This window comes from Hylobates moloch, unplaced genomic scaffold (genome assembly GCF_009828535.3).
Source record: "Hylobates moloch isolate HMO894 unplaced genomic scaffold, HMol_V3 SCAFFOLD_5, whole genome shotgun sequence".
NCBI classification, from domain to species: Eukaryota; Metazoa; Chordata; class Mammalia; order Primates; family Hylobatidae; genus Hylobates; species Hylobates moloch.
The window spans coordinates 123,831,312-123,857,130 of record NW_026652280.1 but is presented as its reverse complement, the minus strand read 5'-3'; the positions used below and the strand labels follow the sequence as shown (position 1 = coordinate 123,857,130).

At 34.2% G+C, this 25,819-nt stretch overlaps 1 protein-coding gene across 2 annotated transcripts in view; it reads right to left on the bottom strand.

The window, feature by feature from the left end:
• Positions 1–25,819, bottom strand: part of COL11A1 (collagen type XI alpha 1 chain) — a 218,841-nt gene that overhangs the window by 67,578 nt on the left and 125,444 nt on the right. For both annotated transcript variants that reach the window (XM_032155224.2, XM_032155225.2), the window contains 6 exons: positions 23,419–23,472; positions 18,779–18,832; positions 14,976–15,029; positions 12,155–12,262; positions 11,679–11,768; positions 11,365–11,418 (listed from right to left, as the gene is read on the bottom strand). In XM_032155224.2, coding sequence (XP_032011115.1) covers positions 11,365–11,418; positions 11,679–11,768; positions 12,155–12,262; positions 14,976–15,029; positions 18,779–18,832; positions 23,419–23,472 — 414 coding nt within the window. The remainder of the gene's footprint in view (positions 1–11,364; positions 11,419–11,678; positions 11,769–12,154; positions 12,263–14,975; positions 15,030–18,778; positions 18,833–23,418; positions 23,473–25,819) is intronic.

Below are 25,819 nucleotides of genomic sequence, written 5' to 3'. Positions count from 1 at the left end.
ATCCTCAGTCATCCTAGAAAATATTCAACTCACATTCTTAGAATTTTTTTTTTTTACTTTATATCTTAGTGTTCTACTTTGAACATTATTTTCTCCTAAAATATTACATCTCTCACTGTCTAACACAATGTGTCCATTTTCACTCTGAATACTTGGTCACACTTATCTTCTGACATGGAAAGTCTTTGGTATTTTTCTATACTACTAAAATTCCAGCCTTTTTTTTTTTTTTTTTTGACCCAGGTCAATAACCATCTGATATGGTTAGGCTTTGTGTCCCCACCCAAATCTCATCTTGCTTTATAATCCCCATATTCCTCATAATCCCCACCTGTCAAGGGAGAGATTAGGTGAAGACAATGGAATCATGGAGTCAGTTTCCCCCATGCTGTTCTCCTGGCAATGAGTGAGTTCTCATGAGATCTGATGGTTTATAAGGGGCTCTTCCCCCTTTGCCCAGCACTTCTTCTTGCTTACTTGTGAAGAAGGTGCCTTGCTTCCCCTTTGCCTTCCACCATGATTGTAAGTTTTGCAAGGCTTCCCCGGCCATGCTGAACTGTGAGTCAATTAAACCTCTTTCCTTTATAAATTACCTAGTCTCGGGCAGTTCTTTACAGCAGTATGAAAATGGACTGATATACTATCTTAGCAAAAAATTCTATTTTCCTGAGAATTAGAAGCATGAGATCCTTCAAAGTATTTCTTATACACTCTCTTATAGAACCTAGGTTCTCTACATTATTTCTGGAGTGAATTAATGCAGCAGTTGGCACTACATTCTGAGTAGTAAATATCTCCATGTCTCTTAATTCATATTAACAAAGAATAATATATTGACTGTATGCATTAAATAACTATAATGCATTTGTGTTTTTATTATGTATGCAAACATGTTGAACATGTTAAAAATTTAGGTGTCAGGCCAGGCATGGTGGCTCACGCTTGTAATCCCAGCACTTTGGGAGACCAAGGCAGGCAGATCAAGACCATCTTGAGCACGAGGTCAGGAGATCAAGACCATCCTGGCTAACACAGTGAAACTCCATCCTACTAAATACAAAAAATTAGTCGGGCATGGTGGTGTCTCTTGTAAAAATACAAAAAATTAGCCGGGTGTGGTGGCAGGTGGTAGGTGGTAGTCCCAGCTATTCGGGAGGCTGAGGCAGGAGAATAGCGTGAACCCGGGAGGAGGAGCTTGTAGTGAGCCCATATTGTGCCACTGTACTCCAGAGCCTGGGCAACACAGCCAGACTCTGTCTTAAAAAAATAAAATAAAATAAAATAAAAATTAGGCTTCAAATGTACACATATGTAGTCAGAAATTTTTCAAATTTGCAGGAAAATAGCAATTGAATGTATATTTTCCCTGTAAGAAATGGTTTCAAAATGAAAGAAAATAAATATTACCTTAACTGGATCCATTATGATTGACATGTTATATGAAAATAAGCCATGGCTTTTACTTATGAAAATAATGCTTACTAAATTTATACTGAAGTATGTTTATTATTTAAAATTAATTGAAATATTTTAATAATTATTTTAATGTATATCAAGAAGAGATAGAATGCTGACTTGACTCTATGGCAATGTATGTAGTTTGTAGAGACTGTATACTTTTTTTTTTTTTTTTTTTTTGAGATGGATTCTTGCTCTGTCACCAGGCTGGAGTGCAGTGGTGCGATCTTGGCTCACTGCAACCTCCACCTCCCACAGGTTCAAATGATTCTCCTGCCTCAGCCTTCTGAGTAGCTGAGACTACAGGCGCCCACCACCACGTCCAGGTAATGTTTGTATTTTTAGTAGAGACAGAGTTTCACCATGTTGGCCAGGATGGTCTCGATCTCTTGACCTCGTGATCTGCCTGTCTCGGCCTCCCAATGTGCTGGGATTACAGGGGTGAGCCACCGTGCCCAGCCAGATGCTGTATACTATTTTTTATTAAAAAGCTTCACTGTTTTAATTTCTCCTTTGGAACATTCATAAGATTAAATTTCAGATTGTCATCTTGCTTATGGAAGCTGCATTAAAATTAGTGTCGAGAATATATTACTTTTCTGTAGTTAAAATATTGCTCATGATCTTGTCACAGCTCATAAACTTTGAAACAACAGATGAAAACAAGAGGAGACTTTTGGAATGTATATCCATGCCCTAAAGTACAACTGCAATTTCTTTTTCTATTAGTTATTTCAAACACTCTCAAAGCCTAGATGTTTGTAATAACAGCATACTCTGCTATAATTTTATTTTATATATCTATAAATGAAAAGTGAAAATCTCTGATGGTACCTACCCATCAAGCAAATGACATAGCAAATTTGCAAATCTCATTTAAATATTCTCAGGCCAACTTTAAAAGAATAAGCCTATGAATCCTTTAATCTCAACAGAATCACTGGAGAAGTTCTATTTTTTAAGCAAAAATTTAAGCCCAATATGAAAAGAAGGTCCCATTTACACATTCAACTAAAAACTCCATATTCAACACTAATGAGAATCTATTCTCTTGGGACACTTGACTGTGAATATGAAATGTATGATGGCAGGAAGCAACCCTTGAGAAACTCACACTGTGTATATACTTTTTTTGTTTCCATAAAGAGTAGGCATATATAGTGAGACATTTTTGTATTGCTGTATAGCTGGCTAAAGAACAAGGGGCTTTATAATTGTCAGATAAATAAACTATTATATCTAAACTGAATGATTGTCTTTAAGCATAGGTAAAATAGATAATGATCAACTTCATAAAGGTAGAGGTTTTTTCTTTTTTCTTTCTTTTTTTTTTCAACGATCTCCAGCAGTTTGAGTAGTTATTGGCACATAGTACGCCATAAACAAATGTGTCAATTAAGTGTATGATCTTTCCCTCTCTAGCACTGGAACCACTGGCTTTCCAATCTGGAGCAAACTCTCTATGGGTCACTTTTGTTGCCATAGATGGAAAGAAATAGTTTGTCGTCAGGTTTTTGTGATGTTTACTATGATACATCTAAAGTTATTTGAAAAATGCCTGTCATAATAGAGACAGAAATAGTTTGTCATCAGGTTTTTGTCATGTTTAATATGATATAACTAAAGTTCTTTGAAAAATGCCTGCCAAAGAGTGTAAATGTAATAGATGTTAGAGAACTGTACGTGAACAGTTATATATTTCAAAAATAGATATGAAATCTCAAATAATTGTAGAAATAAAATTTTACAGAAAAGTAAACTAAGATCCAGAAAAGTATATGGCATATTTAATACATTAATAAATTAATATCAAAACAACAGGTATAAAATACCCAGTTAAAAAAAGGGCAGGGCTTTTTCCACATAATATGGTATTGTTAATCCTAAATTTAACTATTTGCATACTTGTCTCTCTGCAAGAAGGATAGATATTTTACACATTGAAAGTGCTTAGCTAGAAAGAACTCAAAGGAGGGACTAAAAATTATAGCAATATTTTTTCTTAATATGTGATTTAAATGACAATAACAACATGTTTCGCAAAGGTAATAATATCTGTTTAATTGCATGAATTATAATGACCATAGTATCATAAGTATTCTGTTATTTCAGTACCAAATATTAACAACTATGGAAAACATGCCATTTTTCTCTTGTTTTGAACTGAAAAGTGAACATTTACATGCTTTTAAAAAGGAAGAATTCACATTTCTCAACTTAGTTATCTTTCTTTACTTGTGTATTAGGTTTATCCCCTTCTGCAGCCCTTCCCCTAAATCCTGCTGCACCTTCATCTAAAACTTACAGTGATAATGAAACAAGAAGCAATAGCATTGGTCTATATTCCTGGAGCAATGAGAATAGAAAGTATTTTCCTAATCCTTCACACAGATAAGAACACCAAAATAAATATTTTATCAGTTATTTTCACTGAGTGTTTCATATTCTGAGGAGCATTTGTAAAGTAAATGAAAGTGATAGACAAATCACCTCATCAGCATTCAGTTAAGATGCAGCCCACTAGAGAGAAGAATAGAAGCATAAACACATAAAGCGCTTGCGAACCAGAGCTATACAACTAGAAAGCAAAAGCATGTCTGCTCTGTCTTTTTAAGAAGTTGACCTTCAGCCAGGCACCTTGGCTCACGCCTGTAATCCCAACACTTTGGGAGGTTGAAGCGGGTGGATCACTTGAGGTCAGAAGTCTGAGACCAGCCTGGCCAACATAGTGAAACCCCGTTTCTACTAAAAATACAAAAACTATCTGAGTTGGTGGCGGATGCCTGCAATCCCAGCTACTCGGGAGGCTGAGACAGGAGAATCACTTGAACCTAGGAGGCAGAGATTGCAGTGAGCCGAGATTGCATCACTGCATTCCAGCCTGGGCGACAAGAGCAAAACTTCCTCTTGAAAAAAAAAAAAAAAAAAGAAGTTGACCTTCATGTCAAAACTATGAAGTACTTTCACACTCTACATGACATACATTTTAGATTATGTGAACTAAAAATTCAGGCGAACTGTCAAGCATTATCAGAATTTAAAGCATAAACTCTGAATGATCAAAGTCAAATCAAATACCTCAGATTTTTATCACTGGTCCCCATCACTATTGCTACATTTATCTCATCCCTAGTTGGATGTAATCATAGTCCACTAAGGTCTACCTGGGACACAATGGAGAAAACGGGCTTTATCTTAAAATGTTTAGAGTCTGACTCGGCATGTCAGTACATGACATCCTTTCAAACCTTGGTTATTCCCTTGCTTGAAGAATAAGTAGAAGCCAAGGAAAAGAAGGTTCTCAGAAATAGGATGAAGAAAAAAAAATAAGAGAAATAGGAATTGTGATAGGAAGAGAATGTGAACTCTTAAAGAAGCAATGAGAAGAAGAAGAAATAATAAACAAAGAGGAAAATAGAGTCAGAATCATGGGGGGATGGTCACATAAGAGGAGTCACAGGAAAAGAGCAAAGAGTGCTATACTTCGCAATTGGACATACACCCTGTACCAGCTATCTGGCTCCTCTCATATACTTTCTGCATATTAACTCCCATAACTCCTGGGGATAAAATATACACATGATTGTAAAGATAGAAGGCTTTTACTAAACATACTACTATATTTGTTTTAATCTCATTTTTAGATAAATAACTGTTGTTGATGCGATTGTTCTCTACCATAAAGAATATCTGGAGGAAAGATTATTTAGGGAAAATATCTTTTCCCTAAATATTATTTTCCTTGATTTTGTTTTATAAAAATATATGCAGTAGGTGAAAGCTGAGGATTTGTTGCATGATATACTTATATATATGTGTTTACATACATATAAAACATTTACCCAGTTTATGTTCATCATGCAGAAAAATGCTGCACTGCCTTTCTCTCTTGATGTTCAGTCTCTTGCTACTTTCTGTCTTGTGTGTACATCAAGACATCCATTTAGTGACTACATCCCCTGAGATCAGAAGACATGCCCTGGATTTGATTGGCATCTGTTACCAGTTCTTGGATACAACATCATGTGTACAGCAAACACTTGGTTTTCCTAGACTTTAAGATCCCAACGTCACAGCACCCTATTGGTATAATTTTGTCATAAGTGGTAGCACGACAGAACGTTCCTCAGTATACAATAACTTCCAGGACCAAAACCTTGAGATAACCCTAACCTTGAAATACTAGTTCTTTACTAAGAGGATAAAAAGTGATGAGCAGTTCAAGACTAAATTTAGCACATAAAAAGGCTGCTTTTCATAGATAAAACTGGTTTTTATTTACAGCTTCAATTCAAACATAATTTCCTTAGGCAAAAAGCATTGTTCTCACCTTTGTGTTTTCTGTTCTTTTAGTATATTCTTATTATTTACTATGTTATTTTATCTGCTCTTTATCTGTCCTCCTCAGTAAACCATAAGCTCTTTGCAGAAAGGTCCATTTTATGAATCAATATAACTTCAGTTTAATAGATTGTCTGATATTTTCAGGTATTTATTTCTTTATAGTACTTTCACAGAAAAAGACTTATAGCAGCTTAAATAGTATGCATAAAATATTAGACAATATAAATTTTAAAATAGGTAAGCATGGAAAACAGGTAAGCAAATAACTTTTTATTGAAGTAAAATGGAGCCAGTAGTATTAGTAAACTAAAAATGCATACCGAGACCAAGAATTTTTCTAAATGTAGGTTATGAGATAAATTTCATGGGTCTTGTCCAGTATTTAAAAATATTAACTATAATAAAATATAATAGACAATATTAAAGTATATCATAGGTAATTTTTATAGTAAGTTGTGTTCAATAAGTTTTTAAAATAGTTATAAAACATTATCTTCTGTACCATTTCTATTTTGACTCCATTATTTCTTTAAGCCAAAGCAAAAAGAATTCTAAGTTTCGTAATTCAAATTGACTAAAGAAATAAACAAGTCAGTTAACTATTCGAGAAATAACAATAAAAAATTTAAAATATCCTATAAAAAGCATACTTAAAAAAAGAAATTGCAAATATTTTTAAAGCTGTGATTAGCAAGAGATTTCTTCCAATGATATTCATAAAGATGACCCTGTATAAAGCAATATCCCATATCTTCAAACAGATCTTTTTAGTTTATTTGTTTTACAAATAAAGTTTCTCTAAATGTAAGTCAATGACATACAGCTAGACCTATAGGAGTACAGTAAATCCACTTCTATGGAATATCATAATAACGACCTACGCTTCAGACTAAATGGATTATAAATAAAGAGAATAGATACTAAATATACTTGTAAATGAATAGATAGAAGAACACTTGGATGGATGCATGAGAATTAAATATTATATTTGTTCTTTTTGTGGATTACAGCATATAGTAAGGATATGGTGCATAAGCTACATAATTGGGACACATACAAACTTTGCAAATATCACTGTGAGCAATAAGGTTAGCTGATTAAAGCTCTGCTTAGGACTTTTAGTTTTAGTTCATCAGTATCCTGTGCAGTGAGGAAAATTACTATTTCCCTAGCAATCCAGAAATGTGCAGCACAACTACATTCCTTATGAATTGGATTATAGGAGAAAGAAACTAAGAGTTCAATGGTATTCTGACAAATATATTGTCATTAAAAAATCAACCTGTATATTAATCAGTTTCATCTTCGATTCATTCAAAATAAGCCATAGTTATAGAGAATATTTAGTAATATTAAAGCCTAGGTAGTTGAAATATTAACTGTTCTCACTCTCTTTTGACAAAATTGTTCACAGAGATTTAGAGGGGTCAAGATGACTTGAAAATGAGTTTATGTAAAGTGCTATCATGTATTTATTTGGGCAAGCTCTATAGTTCTTCAAGCCTCAGATCTTTTGTCTTTGAAAATGGAATGATAAAATAGAAAAAAAAAATCTACCATTCCAAGTTGCAAGAATAAGAATAACAGATAAAATACCTAGCATAGGAGTTGAAAGAATAAACACTCAATATTACTTCATTTCCCTTTTCTATTTCCTTTAGACTTCACATTCTCTTCCTCAGAACTCATCACTTTGCTTTTTCCTTAATACAAATAACCGCTGAATACTCATTACTGTGTTTCTGTGAATTCCTGTCTTGCACTTACCGTTACTTGGTCAATATCCTAAAGGTAAAGTTAACATAAGATTGATATAAACTCAGACATATCCATTATTAAAAGTAAATTTTAGAAGATGTTCTTATGCCTTTATTCCTTATGACTCAGAATTTTATCATTTCTCACCAACTGATCAAATACTTCCCTTTAATATTTTGCCATCACCTTTTCTATTGACATCACAAAGCAGAACTTGTTACCTTTTAAAGAAATCTCTACTCCTGATACTTTTTTTTCAATATTAATTGCAAGGGAAACTTATAGTAAGTTTTGAACCTCAAAAATAAGAATTGACATGAATTAATTTTCTAGACAAATTATACTTCACATCTAGAAAACCACCCAGTTTTTGTTTTATCTGTCATTTGGAATAAAAAAATTCAAAATCAAATTTTATGTGATGTAATCACTTTAAATGGAGTAAACTAAGGCTTGCTCAGCACTTGTTATGAACTGAGTCATCATCATGCATCTCTTCAATATATTCTGCAGCAATTAAAACAATAGTGTTAGGAACTAATAAATGTGTATGGTGTCTTCCTTTCAGTGAATCCTTTTCCAACAACTTTAAGGAATAATTTTAATTGGTTGATGTTTGCATATTTGATTTGTGAATATAAGAATGGGTATTAATTTTAAACAAACACAGTGAGCATCTATCAAGCATATCAGCAAAGTATAAAATCCTTTGTAATTTTTTGTGACTGTCAAGAGATTTTAAGTTTTTGTGTGTGAATATTTCTGGTTTTTGTTTGTTGTTGTTCTTGATGAGGTAAAATTGCTCTAGGCATGGAAGGCATCACCAAACTGTCATTCTCTCAAGGACATAAGCTTGAGGTCATTGTTCAGTTTTCATTTGTCCTCACTGCCCACATCAAATCTTAGTCATAAATCCTATCTCACCCCCTCCGTGTGTGCTACATCTGCAGTGTCCTTGGATTCCACATTGCCCTAGTCATAGGCTCACTCCAGTGTTGACACTTGTCACTGGACTTTTGTGATCTATTCTCTCCTATCTCTGTTATATATTAAACATTAATGACAGATTTGTTTTCTTAAAACTTCAATTTGTTTACTCCACTTGCTCTGTACATTTCAAATATTCAAATGACTACATCTTGCAATTTTAGAGCTTCAGTAATTATATTACAGGTATTAGGTGATTTAGTTTTTTATTACGTATAATAGCAGAGTGCTTGGATGCTAGCAAGAATTCAACAAATGTTAGTCCATCTCCCAAATTTTGTCCCACTTGGGCAAAAACAGATACTAATTAAACATCACATCCCTTTCCTAATATTTTCTTGCTCTTGAATGATTTTTGTAATCTTCTGCACTCTGTGAAGCCAAGTTCAAGGGTCACCTTTTCCACATGGCCCTTCACCTTATTTATATTCTCTTTCTACCTCCCTCATAGAATTAAAACTTATTTGTTTGTATGTCATTAGGCATTTAATCACCAACCAACTTACAGTGCTATTTAGTCTTTGGTGTATTTCTTTTCAAAATTGTTTATCCTATTTTATCTCAAAGAATATCTACTATGATGTTGAGTTGCACATAACAAAGTTGCATATAGTAATTGTCAAATACACAATTGAAGCCAAATAAATAAAAGTACATTTGATTTTTATATTACATTTAATGTTATTCTACATGTAACTATACATTTTTCAATTAATATTTTGAAAATTGTATCCCCTGGACATAGTATGCAGCCTACAAATATACTGGTTTCAACTGTTCCCAACCCGTGAGACAGCTTGAGTGCTTGGTCCGTAAAAAATAACTTAAAACAATTTAATCCTTGTAGTCACAACTCAGATGATTAGTTCAGTGTGCACTGCTCTTAAAACATCATTTATTCCTATAAGATATCTTTAGAATCTGAAGGTCTGGTTAAATGGATCGCATTTTACTGAAATTTTAGAAGATTCTATGCCCAAATAAAAACTTTTGTCTTAGTAAGTTGTTGTTCCTGCTAATGCTGCTGTCACTAACTTTTGAGGATATTAGGAAATGTTCATAATTTTATGAACTCCAGTGGAAGTCTAACACAGTTATCAAAATATATTTTCTTTAAAAAATATCTTTACCACATTTCCTTAATTATCTCAATGGTTGTGATATGATGTGAGTGAAGTAAAGAGTGAGTATCATGTGAATCACTCTGAAAAATGATATACTTGTTGTATTCCCAGTATTAAGTAATGCTATATAAACTTTATTCCAATATTAGGTATTCATAATAATTCAAATGGGTAGGTGTGAGATGATTACTGTGCTTCAGGCACCATATTGTGAGTAACCAAAATAATACAGGTAACTCACAGCCTAATGCGAGAGACAGCCAACTATATTCCAATGTAATTTCTAAAAATGGAGATATAATAAAGGGCATTGGGTGTGTGTGTGTGTGTGTGTGTGTAGGGGAATTTTTACAAATACATGAAATGGAGGCAAATTATCCAAAGATGACTTTATAGAGATTTAACAGTTAAGAGTTATCTTTATGGATGGGTAGGATCTTTGTCAAGTAGAGAAAGAAAAACTGGAGTTTCCTGGAGGAAGGGGAAAGGTATACTGTGTACTCTTTTCAAAATAGAAAAGGTCATGGTTTTGAGAAGCAAGACAACATTCAATGCATTAAGTTGGGTAGAATTGAAAGGGAGGCATGAAGGAAAAAAAAAGGACTATAGCAATTGGGGTTGAACTGTGAAGATGACTTGCTGGCTAGGATAAGGAGGTTGGTTTCCGAAGGCAGTGTGGATGGGTATGATAGAGGAATGCCATAGCTAAGGATGTATGTTAAACTAGTATTCTATAGGTGAAACTGACTGAAGAGGATAAGAAAATGAATCAAAAGATAAGATGTTATTAGTCAAAGAGAAAGGAAGAGGAAAGAGTCTGAACAAAGATGGTGGTGGTAGAAATGAAGAAAGGGGAAAAATTAGTAAAATATTTTGGAAGCAGAACTAATAAATATTGTGTGAAAGGAAGTTGAGAGGGCCTTTAAGGCAACTTTCAGCTTTTTAGGTTGGTGAAATAAGAAAATGAGAAAATACTAAATATGGCAGTTTGGCTATTATAGTGAAATTTCAGTGTGCAGATAAGAATAAAGGTGAATTTATTAAAAAAATGAAGCCTACATTCAATTGTTTTCTGAGGGATTGATATGTATCTCAAGAAAAAAGATGAGGTAAAAATCTGATATTTACTAATGTGCCAATTATTTCATAATGTTTTGATTAAATAAAGCAATATGCATAATATATAAGATTGTGTTTATGGGTTTTATGCTTATGTTTTATGTATCATTGACAAATTCAAGTCTCATCAAGTACTTATAAACAAATTAAACATATTTTATAATAAATAAATGACAGAATATAATTTATAAGAAATCAAATCTTATTTTATAAGTAATTTTAAAATAATAGACGTAAATGAAGTAAAAATTTCACACTACAGCCTCTCCAGGCATTCCGTGACTATTAGCTTCTATTATTCATAATGAGGATGTATTTCCTTGGGAACTGTAAGAAGCAAGATATCTCCTTTTACCTCCTGACAGCAGCAGAAGCAAATATTTCCAATCATCCAAACCCTTCTGTTTCTGCATTCATTAGTGCACGCAATTAGTGGGAACTAGGCATTGACTGATTTGATTGACATGTGTTTATTTTTCTCCCACACACTGTGGAATCACAGCATGAGAGTAATGAAAGAAGAGCTGTAATTCGCAACCATGATTATCTGGCTATTTATTATCATCATACTTACAACTGGACCTGGTGGGCCCTGGGGACCTTCCCCTCCTTTCAGTCCAGATGCACCCTGGGAAAAGTGAAAAAATAAAGAAAATGAATCTATATGAATTGAATACCAATAGGAGGAGATATCTGATTAGTAAAATAAGGATGTCAGGTAATGTTTATAGACATAACTACATATATGCACATATATGTAATGATAATCAAATGCATATGTTTACATATATTCTCTTAATTACTTATCACTTTTTAAGTTCTGAGAAAAAAATGCTTCTAATAAACAATTTGAATCACTTGCTTTATCTATATAGATATTGATTATACCTGAGCTCCGGGAAGACCTCTTTCCCCTGGGAAGCCACGTAATCCTGCTGGTCCATCTTTCCCTGAGATACCTTGAGGACCTGGATCACCCTAAAGAATATAATAAACATCCATCAAGACAGATTAATTTCTACACATCTTTCTATAAAAAATTGTGATTACCTCTAAACTACTGTAAGTAAAATTTGAATATTATTTAATGATGAGAATATTGGGTGGAATGCCATATGCATTTAAATCAACTACCCACTACCTACATTTAGCGGTATATGTATATTAAAGATTTTATGGTCAATGGAGCTAACAATCTTATGTAAGTGTTGATCAATGTCTTGGAGTACAATAAATGCACACTAAATATTTTCCTGACACATCTTCTGACATTCATTTAAATGGAATCTGTAGACAAGTGGTGAGTATAGTGAAACATAAATTAAAGTTTTGGGCCGAGAAAACATTTCTGAAGCATGTTGTACCTTTGCGCCTTCTTTTCCTGCAGCACCAGGAAGACCTTGCTCACCAGGAGGGCCAGGAGGGCCAGGATGCCCACGTTCCCCTATTGGACCAGTCTCACCGGTTGGTCCCTAAATTAGATAAGCAAAACCACTTTAGATTGCTCTTTTATTTTTGGCAAAGATAACACAAACTCAAAAACAATATTACTACATTTGCAAAAGTTTATCATCCTCACTTATTCTCATGATGTCCTACAAAACACTTCACATAAAGCACTAAAAGTAGCATATCAAGTAAGTCTAAAAAGATTTTATATAATCTTGGTTAGAATCTGAGTGTAAAAGGATAGTACATAAAGTCCAAAAAGATGTTTTCTTTGCTAAATACAATAATTTCTGCAGAGTGGGGCCAGTCCAAGTATTATTAAAACTATGATTTTTAATTACTGTTTTATCCCCTTCCTTCTTTTCATATGAGGTGTCAAATCAGCTTAGTACTAAAGAGGCATAGAAACCACACTGGTAGCCACTCAATGAATCACTGCTTGAAAATAAACTTAGGGCCTTGAGAACCCAAAAAGCTAGTGGTTCTCCTTGGAATTTCCACAGACTGAAAATTTCTCTACTATTAATCTATATTCATTTGACAAAGTCTAGGGAATGTGGCATGGGATCCTGAAGGCAGTGAGTATGAGCCGGCAGTTCCTCTCGGCCAAAGACTATAACAAATGGTCAGCTGCCTTAAATTGCAGCAAATGCCAAAGTGAAAAATATCAGGTCATTTACGTGTCCCCTGAGTGGTGCTGTTTTGTGATGCTTGAGTATAACAAGCTTTCATGTATAGAGGATGGTGATCAGTTGCTCTCTATCTTAATAAAAAGCAAAATGAAGGATTTAAGTTAAACAAAGAGAAAATTTTTAGATGCTGAGGTTGTTAAACAAGAGAATGTGTTCTTGCACTTACTTATGAAGTATAAATTTTTTTTTTCCTAAAAATGCAACATATTCTTAGCTGTTTACCTTGGATAAGGAATATACCTGTCCCAATTTGGGTATACATTTCTAGGTTTAAATTTCTTTAATTATATAATTGCTGTAATTTCTCAACTTAACATTAATGTGTAAACATTTATCCAAAACGTGATGTTTTCTTAACTATCTGAACACCAGAATTTGAACAGTAAGGAATACAGAATTAACTATAATTGAACAGCTATCACTGAGACAAAAATGATCAGAGATTCATATAACTATTTAAAGAAAAGGGTGCATATTCAGTATTGCAATCTATATTATTCCCATTAAACCAAATCTTTTGGTCTTCACATGAAAGTATGGCTACATTTAAAACAGGCTGTTGGATTTTTTTCTCTTAAAAAGGACCAATAAAAATGTAATTCAATGAAGGTGCATCTTCAGTAAAACACCCAGTATTTTTATGCCTTAATGTAAGCAGGGGAACAAAATAAGAACACAAGTCTCAGAAGTTTTAGATTACCACATTGAACAGAATTGTATTTTTGAAAGATATGAGGTCCTAAAATATTCAGTTATGCTCCCTGATGTTTATATTTTAGTTAAGAGTCTAATTCCATTTCTGTTTATGGATATTAAGTATAATAGGAATAATTTTTCTGGTTAAATTTTCTCACAGAAAATAGTTATAAAGTTGTTTTAAACAGAAAAAATAAAAGTATTTTTGGAGAAAGTTTTCTAATTACTGGGAAAGTATATATAGTGCTTTAACTAAAACTGATAAGAAGTTAAAAAGAAGCCTTTAGCACAAGTAAGTACCCATGTTTACACACTACAAAATAACATAGCATTTCCCTTGGTTCAGGGTTAACCTCTGAAATAAAATAATCAACAAATCCAATGATTCTTCATTTTTGCTTCTGTTACACATATTCCTAAAAACAAGATGCAGTTTTGTTGTTTCTCTAGGGGTGTGTGTGTGTGTGTGTGTGTGTATGTGTTTGGATGTGCATGTGTGTGTGTGCGCGTGTGTGTGTATGTGTGTGAATTACAGTGTTGAGAACTATTTAGAGACAGGAAAAAGACTAAACCCATTAAATAATTAAAATACGTATTCACCTGCTTTTGCTCCTTTGTTATAATTTGTTATTAGCGGGGGCAAAATTCCAGCCCAGAAACTAAATGTGTTCTGCCCATTCAGCATGCTTTGCCAGGGAAGAAAAACATTATTTTCTATGACCATGAATTACTCTTTGTAGTTATTTTATATTATAACTCAAGATATTGCACCAATTTTTGAGACTTCTTCTGCCACCTATCTTGAAATAAATACTTGTCTTTTCCACTATTTTGTATATCCTCAAAGATAATTAATATTTTATTTCTGATATAATTCATTATTATGAAGGCAAAAATCTTAAGAAACACCTTATATGTTACAAATATTAAAATTTTAGAATGTATATTTCTAAATCTAATTTATACTCAAAAACATGAAGTCATTTTATAATTTAAAATTCTAGAAAAAGATAATGGCCCACCTATTTATAAAGAACTTTGTATTTTTATTAGTAGATGGTGTCATAGTCAGGCTTTAGTGTTAAATTCAGTGTGAACTTTCTGATTTATTTTCATTTATTTTATTCTTCTCTTTTATTCTTACAGGCAAGTGAAAAGTTGCTTTAGTTAAGTAATAGTTTGTTGGTTTCATCTGATGTACGAAAGCTGCATATATTTAAATACAATCTGAAATAAAAAATACATCATTTTGAATCATAATAAATTTAGAAGATTTTACACAACTTAGGAAGGTTAAAATATAAACAAAAAATAAATCTTGCTTGGGAAATAAAGCAAAGGAACATACCTGTGGTCCAACCACTCCCCCTGGCCCAGGAGGGCCGGTCTTGCCTTGAAACCCCTAAGGAGGCAAAGTATTATTTGTCAAAGCTACATACAGCACAAAGCATAAATCAAAATTCTATGAGATAGCTGAATAAGTCATATTAAAAGAAAGTCACCTATTGACTAAAAGTATTTATTTTCAAATGCTTAAATATGTTTAATATGTTAAACTTATTTCAGTTTTCATTAAAATTCAAAATTTGCTATTTCAATATTTCATATGGTAGGGCAATAATTACCTTTAATAAATGAAGCTAGAGTAAAAAATGTGTTCTTAGCCCCATTCCATCAGGTCAAACAACATACAGAATTTTAACCCAGTAATGTTTATAGATGAAGTAAATGATGATTTAGACATTCTTTGAAACAGTTTACTGATTGTTTATACAGAGATAAATTCACAGCCTGTGATATTAATACATTTATCTCTATTGTATTCTAAAATCTCATAAAACAAGATACAAAAACAGATCTACTAAAATAATGCTTTGCATAGTTAGTAATTATTTTAGCATTTATCAGTATTCTTTCTTGTAAGAAACTCAAGAGATATCGTCACAAATGCATTTTGAAAATAATTCAGTCATTAAAATATCATCTGGTTGATTTGAGCAGAATATACTCTCTAAAAACTTCTCAGCATATATTCTGGTATTTATTTTTCTCTAGGCTGTCAATTATTCATTCCACATAATTGTATTAAGATAGGTAAATTTCTTACTCATGAGAGTTAAGTTACTTTTAACAGCTGGAGAAGTAGATAGAAAATATTGGGAGAAGAAGTTTCAAAGAACTGAATATTTTATTCCCTATAACATCTGGTCAAACTGAAAATAATAAGATTAGAAAAAAAATGGGTAGGAACTAGCAGTCTTACGTTTGTATCACAATGTTCCCAATAACTTTGAAGGAATCATTTACAATAACAAAATTGTATAAGTAGGTAAAGAAGAGAGTCTGTAATTATTGCAACTGATGCTACAGGGAAAGAAAATAGATGTCTTCTATTTTAAAAATCTATTAATTCAGACTTTCAGGGTTCTTTTTGAGCTATCATTATGAATAGCAAAAGCAATCAATTCTGGGGGGAAATGTCATAAAATTTATTTAGCATTTTATAAGCATATTAGTCGCTTAATTTTAATTTTTCAGCAACTAGTTGGTTTGGAAATCTGTTATCAGATTTACATACACACATACACAGATACCTAAACACATATATACATGTGCACATATGTGTATGTGTGTCCTTGGATTATCTCAACAACCTCCATCACCACAATTGCCATCTCTATGCTGATGAACTCCTCCATTCCCAACTATTTATAAACCTCTAATCAGTATGAGCCCTAAAACTCTCTCAGTAAGCCCTTCTCTGCATTGGTTATCTTAGTTATACATTCATCTATTTTTTTTCAAAGTTTTTAACTTCTTTGCCATGGGTTTGAATTTCCTCCTGTAGCTCGCAGTAGTTTGATCGTCTGAAGCCTTCTTCTCTCAACTCGTCAGTCATTCTCCATCCAGCTTTGTTCTGTTGCTGGTGAGGAACTGCGTTCCTTTGGAGGAGGAGAGGCGCTCTGCTTTTTAGAGTTTCCAGTTTTTCTGCTCTGTTTTCTCCCCATCTTTGTAGTTTTTTTCTACTTTTGGTCTTTGATGATGGTGATGTACAGATCAGTTTTTGGTGTGGATGTCCTTTCTGTTTGTTAGTTTTCCTTCTAACAGACAGGCCCCTCAGCTGCAGGTCTGTTGGAGTTTGCTAGAGGTCCACTCCAAACCCTGTTTGGCTGGGTGTCAGCAGTGGTGGCTGCAGAACAGGGGATTTTCGTGAACCACAAATTCAGCTGTCTGATCGTTCCTCTGGAAGTTGTGTCTCAGAGGAGTACCCGGCCGAGTGAGGTGTCAGTCTGTCCCTACTGGGGGTGCCTTCCAGTTAGGCTGCTCGGGGGTCAGGGTCCCACTTTAGGAGGCAGTCTGCCCGTTCTCAGATCTCCAGCTGCGTGCTGGGAGAATCACTACTCTCTTCAAAGCTGTCAGACAGGGACATTTAAGTCTGCAGAGGTTCCTGCTGAATTTTTGTTTGTCTGTGCCCTGCCCCTAAAGGTGGAGCCTACAGAGGCAGGCAGGCCTCCTTGAGCTGTGGTGGGCTCCACCCAGTTCGAGCTTCCTGGCTGCTTTGTTTACCTAAGCAAGCCTGGGCAATGGTGGGCACCCCTCCCCCAGCCTTGCTGCCACCTTGCAGTTTGATCTCAGACTGCTGTGCTAGCAATCAGCGAGACTCCGTGGGCATAGGACCCTCCAAGCCAGGTGCGGGACACGATCTCCTGGTGTGCCATTTTCCAAGACCGTTGGAAAAGCGCAGTATTAGGGTGGGAGTGACCCGATTTTCCAGGTGCCATCTGTCACCCCTTTCTTTGACTAGGAAAGGGAACTCCCTGACCCCTTGCACTTCCCAAGTGAGGCAATGCCTCGCCTCGCTTCAGCTCACACACAGTGCGCTGCACCGACTGTCCTGCACCCACTGTTTGGCACTCGCTAGTGAGATGAACCCGGTACCTCAGATGGAAATGCAGAAATCACCCATCTTCTGCGTCACTCACACTGGGAGCTGTAGACGGGAGCTGTTCCTATTCAGCCATCTTGGCTCCACCACTAAATCATATTTCAATTTTGCTTTTGAAATCCAAGACTCCAAAGTTTCTTATCTGGCTAAAACTAAGAAATGGTGAAACTAAGAATTGCCACATGGTAAGCAAGGCAAGAATTGGGTGGCTGCTGACAGATTGTTTCCTCCATAGCAGAAAAATCATATATTTTTTCAGATTTCAGATATATTATAGGACACTGCTATGCAACTCCAATATGTATTCAGAGTGGCCACATACCCTAACATGATTTTCAACCACATAGTCAAAGGTAGCCTGCATTTGTGGTTTCCTTGAGAAATCTGGATAAAAGTAATCATTGGTGAGCAGCAAGAATTGATTCCATGGAAACGTGCCAATCTGTGATGATTTCTGATTAGAATGACAATCCACTGGGATAGCCAGATGCCTGATTTTGAAAGGGGCAAAATAAATAAGCTCACCAGGATCCTTAAACCATCACTGAGCTGCCAGTTTCCTCTCTGCCCAAATGGTTATACACATGGTAAGTTGTTCAGTCAATTTGTTTACTGTTATATTCTTCATAGTTTTTAAGTAAAATTTAGTGACCATTTTTTATTTGCTTTTTCCTATTTCACATGGAAGGATGCTTTTGACATAATTCCCAACCGGTTATAGCCAATGGGTCCAATATCAGCAAATATTTAATCCCTTAGTTCTAGATAAAAGAATGCTGTATTATGTTGTATTATGCTGTATTATGCTGTATTATGTGCACGGCTATTCGTAATCTGTTGCCTTTAGAGAGTGGACAGATGATGGGTTTGAGTGGAATGTATCTGTAAACAGTCATCAGTGAAAAGAGTGAGAGGGATAATCTTGAGGTGATGTCCGAAAAATAATAGTGTCTTCTCCATCAGCTCATCCTTAAAATGCTGCTATTGACAATAGGAACAATCATATCAACTAACATCCTATTTCCTGAAATATATTTCTTGTCTATGTATTTAAGTATGTATTTCAATAAAAGGCTTAATGGAATTAATTTTTCCATTATTCTCAACCTAGTAATTGAAATGTTCATAATAAAGTAGCTTTCTATGTATGAACTGATGAGGTGCTAGAGATGGAAATTTTTAATAAGAGTAACAAGGTCACTTACAGTCTCCCCACGTTGCCCAGGGTGTCCTGGCAGCCCATCCTTCCCAGGTGGTCCCTGAAATTACAAATATTAAATACCACAGGTCATAAATATTTAATTATTTTATAGTCTAAATGTGACATGCTAGAAAATTTTCTTTTCTTTTTAAAGTTTCATTAGCTATTTTACTTTGCTCTTCTGTTGATTTTCTATGTGGTAATATGCACCTATATCTCTTCAATATAATTCTGTAGCTATAACTGAAACCAAAATAAAATAGTTGAACAGTTTTCTGAATATTTTACATTTAAATATATTTCATTTGCATCAATCATTTGCAAAAGAATATTTGCAAAGGTTTGTATTTTCGTTTTTGTGAAAAATATTACTTCTTTAGCACTTCATAAATGAATATTTCCCCCTTTTTGGTGATTTTTTCCTAATTCAATTCCCGGTGCAATCAAAACTTGGATAACAGAGAGAAATAGTGCCCTCTAGTGGTAATCCGAGCTTCTAACTGACAAGAATGCAAAAGAAGGCCAGGCAGGGTGGCTGACACCTGTAATCCCAGCACTTTGGGAGGTCGAGGCGGGAGGATCAAGAGGTCAGAGGATCAAGAACATCCTTACCAACATGCTGAAACCCCGTCTCTACTAAAAAACAAAAAATTAGCCAGGCGTGGTGGCACACGCCTGTAGTCTCAGCTACTCGGGAGGCTGAGGGAGGGGAATTGCTTGAACCTGGGAGGCGGAGGTTGCAGTGAGCCGAGATGGCGCCGCTGCACTCCAGAGCGAGACCATCTCAAAAAACAAACAAACAAAAAAACAAAACAGAACAAACAAACAAAAAAAACAAGAATGCAAAATAAATACAAACTCATAAAAACAATGGCATTTCATCTCTCAAATTTTTTCAAGTAAAGGAAACAATACGTTACACTCAATTCTAGAAGTTGTCAGGACAAATTTTTCCCAGTAGATTTCCTTAAATGTCCTCTTGAAAGCATAATGTTTGTGAAGTACCACAGAGCAAATCTGCTGCTATCACTTTCTATAAAGGGTGCTGTCTTTGTCATGGCTTAAGAAATAAATGAAGCAATTAACTACAAACTTAAAGTGAACAACTCTGTGAGGGTCCTATATTTTAAATACTTAGTAGAAAGAAACTGCTTCTTTAGACTGCCTTATGGATTATTCATTCTACTCAGTAACCATTACGTATCAAGTTCAAATTTCAAAACATGGTCAACGGGTAGAGATAAAAATACTATCACCCTTCTAGATGAAGATAAATGATTCTTTTAATAATGATATTTTTAATTATAACAGGTACACTTCTCATTGTGTGATAATTATTTAAATAAAATTGTTTTTGAACATCTATTTTTAATATGTGTTCTTATAGAGTGAGTATGAAAAACAGGCTTTGTTCCAAAATATCATTTTCTCAAACAGCTTTCTTCCAACTGAGTTAGACTTTTTCCAGGTTGGCTAGCTACTTCAGGAGAAAGGTTCTTGGTGGTGCCAGAACCATCTCTGCTCCCTTAAGTCATCTGTATTGACATCCTGGGAGCCCTGTAAATTAACAACTCTAATTAAAAAACGTTATGCTACTTCACAACATCATGGCTTGCTCAGTGACTTCTTCAGGTTTTCCAGGGCTACTACTGCCATCCTCTTCTTCAAAAAACAGAACTGGGGTGTTTTTAACCAAGGACCCAAAACATTCTTGGATGTTATTTAACCATGGCTTCTTTAAAAAACATATTTTACATACCCATGTATCAGTCACTAGGTGTATACTAATGCTAAGACTTAGTTTTGCCCTCAGTTTGGAGGTGACATGCAGAAATAAGTATTTAGTTAATTGGTAGTAGACTTCTTTGAGGTCCAGTTTTACAAAATAGCAAATAAAACAATTCTGTGCCTTATCACGGGTTTGATACATTTGGCAACAAACTTGCTTTCAATTCTGGGCAGTAATAAAAGTTTAACAGAGAGGATGACAGCTGAAGGATATCAATTATGTCTGGCTTTTTTTCCCACCATACTGAAGTGCTTCTTAAATGATGTACTTTGCCACTAATACAAGGGTTACTTTTTTTAACAAAGCTGTAAATATAAGATTAAATATCTCATATTTGCTGACACAGACAACACATTCATTGCAAAATATTATAATTCTTTAAAATAGCGATCTTAGATCTGAGTGATCACATCCTGGGAAGAATGCAACATAATATTTAATGGCTTTCCTAGATAGACTGAGGGAGTAGTGTTAATACACTGCATTAAGAATTGGTGTCATTATTTTTCTTGATTTAACTATGTACTTCTAATATCAAGCAATTAGCCCTAAATAAATATAAAGGCCGCAAACTATTAACCAATAAAATAAGCAGACTAATTATCAAATAATTTCATGGTATCTATGCAAAAGTAATAATTTTTTCATCAAAATAGGCTTCCCAGGCTTCCCCTTTGATCTAGTTGGTACAGGACAGAGAGAACAAATTCATTTAAATGAGGGTATGCAGATTTGGCGAGGCAATCTGTGAAAACTTGTAGGTAATTGTTTAAGGATATTTTCTCACTTCTCATTGGCACTGAGTTTTGACTTTTTCTGTTCTAAATAGAATGTTTCCCATACTAGTCATGCTATAATTCTTAATCATTTCAAGTTAATGTGTTTTTTAAATGGATGGCTGCATATTCCCAAACTATGCCAATATGGGCATGATATTAACAGAATCTGAAGGGAATATTTAGATCCATATGTATATAGGTCTGTGTGAGTATACGTCATATATATATATATATATATATATATATAAATAATTTTTTCCTGGTATGATGAAGGAGAAGAACCAATTAATTTACAGGAAGAGGTTTTTTCTATCTCTCTACCCCAATTTCTTCTTTCTATGTCAAACAGATGAAGCCAATTCTGTCCCAAACTGCATAAAACTGCATACTAGAGAAATGGGGTATTTTTATTTCATGCTCTAATGTTTCACTTGTTAGAGTGAAACACAGTATAAAAATCATTTTGTTTATCAGTGAAAGCAATGCTCCTTCTTGTCTCTCCTACTAGAATGCATGCTTCTCAAGTGTAGGCATTTATTATGCTTCTGATACCTCTTAGAGACAAAATGCATGCATGATCAATGGCTCAAAACACGTTGAAAGATACATAAGACAATGGGCTGAAAAAGTCTGATAAAAAAAATGAGTCAAGTGGGTTTCTTTGACAATGAAATAATATTACATGAGCCAAGCAGTTCTCAACAATACATAAATGGTACAATACCAAGGTTATATACGTCACTAAACTTTATGTTCCTAAACAATAATCTAATATACAGCTTAAAATAATTATAAGAATGTTTATAAAAATATACATACAGTGACTTTTGAAACTGTTTTCATTTCTCTGTGAAACTTTGCAGAGTCTTCATGTTACATTTGGAGCAAAACTGACATAGTAGGTAAGCATTATATGCAGGTAGTACCACGGTTACTTTATATTTAACACTAGCCGTACGTATCGATCTTTCTATAACATTGTAATACAGATAACAATACTTTCCTAATATCTTTGCAGTAATAATGCAAAGCCCTTCAGTGGTAAAATAATAATTTAAGCAGGGCCTAAAAAGTATTGTAAAAAGTTAAGGATTGTCTTAATATTTGATGTTTAATTATTTCAAAATAAATAATTCACCAATACGATTTGTGTGCACATTAAGTATGGGTAGTATTGTTCATCTGGACTAGCACAGAAGTTCACACACTTTAACATGCATCAGAACTGTCTAGAGGGTGTTTTAAAAGATAGACGGGGCCCTTGCCCCTCTCCAGAATTGTGATTTGGTCAGTGAAACAACATTTCTAACAATATCCCAAGAGCTGTGGATGCTGCTGGGCCACGGACTACATTTGAGAACCACTGTCCTAGACAGGTGGGTAAGCCGACTCCCCCTCTCTTAAAGAAACTGAAGAGGTCGCAAAACAAACAAAGAAACAAACAAAAAAAGACCCCAGCATGTTCTATGTCCCCACAAATATTTAAATATGAAAACAAGGTATTTCAATTAACTTTGTGAAGATGCTTGATGAACATTCAAGTGTTCCTCTAAACACATTTCATAAAAGGGATATGATTTAATGAGAATTCTCATTACATTTTCTAAAAAGAAGGGATTATAGAGACAGATATAATATTAATATAAATAAATTTTAGCATGACTTAAGTAATATCACAATGTTGGAGGGATTTAGGAAGTGATATTTGAAGAAGGTTATTTTGATGATGGAAGATAAAGATAAATTCTAATATACCAAATATTTAAGAGTTGATAACAATTTGTAATGTCATCAATTATATTCATTGCAGTAAAGGAGCAGCTGAGAGAATGATATTCATGTTTTTCTAGTCTTTGGTATACTATCAAAAAATGCTTAATTAGAGATGTCAAAATTGTATTCAGAAACAATCTATGAACCTTATAAATTAAAAATGTCTACTTTCTTTGATATCAGTTGTAATTTTACAGAGATTTTATCAATATTATATCTAACAAATATATAAATGTAAGCTGTGATTCTCAAAAATGTAAAAATATCAAATGAAGAAAGAGAAAGGGAAGCTCTGACACTTACAGGAGGGCCTTTTGGTCCAGGGAATCCAACTGGACCCTGAGGTCCTTGAGGACCCTGGAAATAAAAAGCAGTGGGGAGAAGTTAACAACATGCCTTAGAAGATGCATTGTTATACCCTGAGGTTTATTTATAGAGATAAAATACAATGTATCATACAGCTTCTTCATCACAGTGACAGAACTCTGGTAATACAACACAATAGTAAGTGCCAATCTAAAAGTAAAACGGATAAATTTTCACACTATTTCTACTCAAAACTACACATCACTTCAATGTTACCTCAGGAACACTGTAAACATTGAGAATTCATATGAATTAAAAGTGAATAGAACATATAAGTATTGAGAAGTTCTGCAGCATCTTTACTTTTAACATTGGCTGGAAACATTCATACAAGGAAGATATTTTGATTCAATTCAATTCCGCAGCCCCTCTAAAAAAAAAAAAAAAAAACTTTTAAAACGTATTCTATCCCTGTTCTGTATCTAGCCATATATTCTAAAACTAAAAGAGAAAGTATGTGACTATCTCAAAAAGACCACAGAAGATGCCTTTATTCTCCATATCTAAAATATATTTATTTTGGATGATGTCAATATATTTTTTACTCATGTATAAATTTCCTTTGTAGATAAGGTAAAAATAACTTTATTGTGTAGTTATTAACATTCAGTCCAAATAAAAATTATAATATCATTCTTGGCTTGATTTTTAATTAACTATATTATTCATCTCTCAAATTTACCGATTTTTAAAGTGCATAAAGTCCCAATACAGTGACTCCATTGTTGGCAGAAAAAGTAATTGGTAAGAGATAATCCTCTATATGCCCAGAACATAATAGTTACATTTATTTAAGAAGATTTATGAAAGACAACATAAATAAAATGTCTTAAGTAATACATTTAGGGTAGGATTTATGTATTTTTCTAGTGATTTTTTTTTATTTTCTTATTTTTTGAGACGGAGTCTCGCTCTGTCGCCCAGGCTGGAATGCAGTGGCACAATCTTGGCTCACTGCAAGCTCCGCCTCCCGGGTTCACGCCATTCTGCCTCAGCCTCCCGAGTAGCTGGGACCACAGGCTCCCACCCCGCACACCGGGTTAATTTTTAGTATTTTTAGTAGAGACGGGGTTTCACGGCGTTAGCCAGGATGGTCTCGATCTCCTGACCTCGTGATCTGGCCACCTCGGCCTCCCAAAGTGCTGGGATTACGGGCATGAGCCACCGTGCCCGGCCGGATTTATGTATTTTTCTAATCAATAACAGAGTTTACTGAAGTTGGCCTTCAATAGAATTTACTCTTTCTATTTATCAATCTAGCCTTCCCAAGAAAAATCTCATTACCATTCATAAGCCAATGTTAGTTCAGAAATCATCACAAGTTTTTACTATTACCAGCATCTTATATTAGAAAAGTAACTTCAAAGTTATATATAAAGTTAACACAAACAGATGTCACATGAAACTACCAAAACTACGGGGCAAATCTGAGGAACTTATAAAATTTTAAACTCTTATTAAACTATGAAACTATGATTCCTAAATAAAAATCCATTTTAAGTACAAATTTTTAAAATAGTATTCTTTTGGTTATGTAGCAAACTCTATTTTCTTGATTTCTTAAAACGTCATGTTTTTGCTTTCTAAAATTTTGCTGCCTTTCAAATGCAATTTGAATTTAAAATCTTTTAAGAAACATTCCAAAAATCATTCCTTTAAAATAAAAATGAAAAATTGAGTCTTTATAAAATTTCACAGAAAGCGTTGGCATTTTTTTTTTTTTTTTTGAGACAGAGTCTTGCTCTGTTGCCCAGGCTGGAGTGAGGTGGCACTGCAACCTCCGCCTCCTGGGTTCAAGCAATTCTCCTGCTTCAGCCTTCTGAGTAGCTGGGATTACAGGCACCCACCACCATGCCCAGCTAATTTTTGTATTTTTAGTAGAGGCAGGGTTTCACCATGTTGGCCAGGCTGCTCTCGAACTCCTGACCTCAGGTAATCCACCTGCCTCGGCCTCCCCAAGTGCTGGGATTACAGGTGTGAGCCATCCCGCCTGGCTGGCATATTCTTTTTGTAATAATCAAAATAGTTTCCAGGTGGGATTTTAAGAAATCCATAATGACTCAGTGTACAGATGGTGTTGAAATCAGATCACCAGATAAAATATCCAGTGCCTAAATTTGATCTTTAAATAAATAATGAATAATTTTTAATATGTCCTAAATATCATGAGACATAGTTGTGACAAAAATGACTTACTCTTTATATAAAATTCAAATTTATCTAGGTGTCTTGGTTCTGTTGTTCCATTTTTGTTTTGTTTTCACTTAATTTGGTAATCTTAGACCTAACTAAAAGCTATACTTAACCTTTAATAACCAGCATCCATGATCTGCAAATT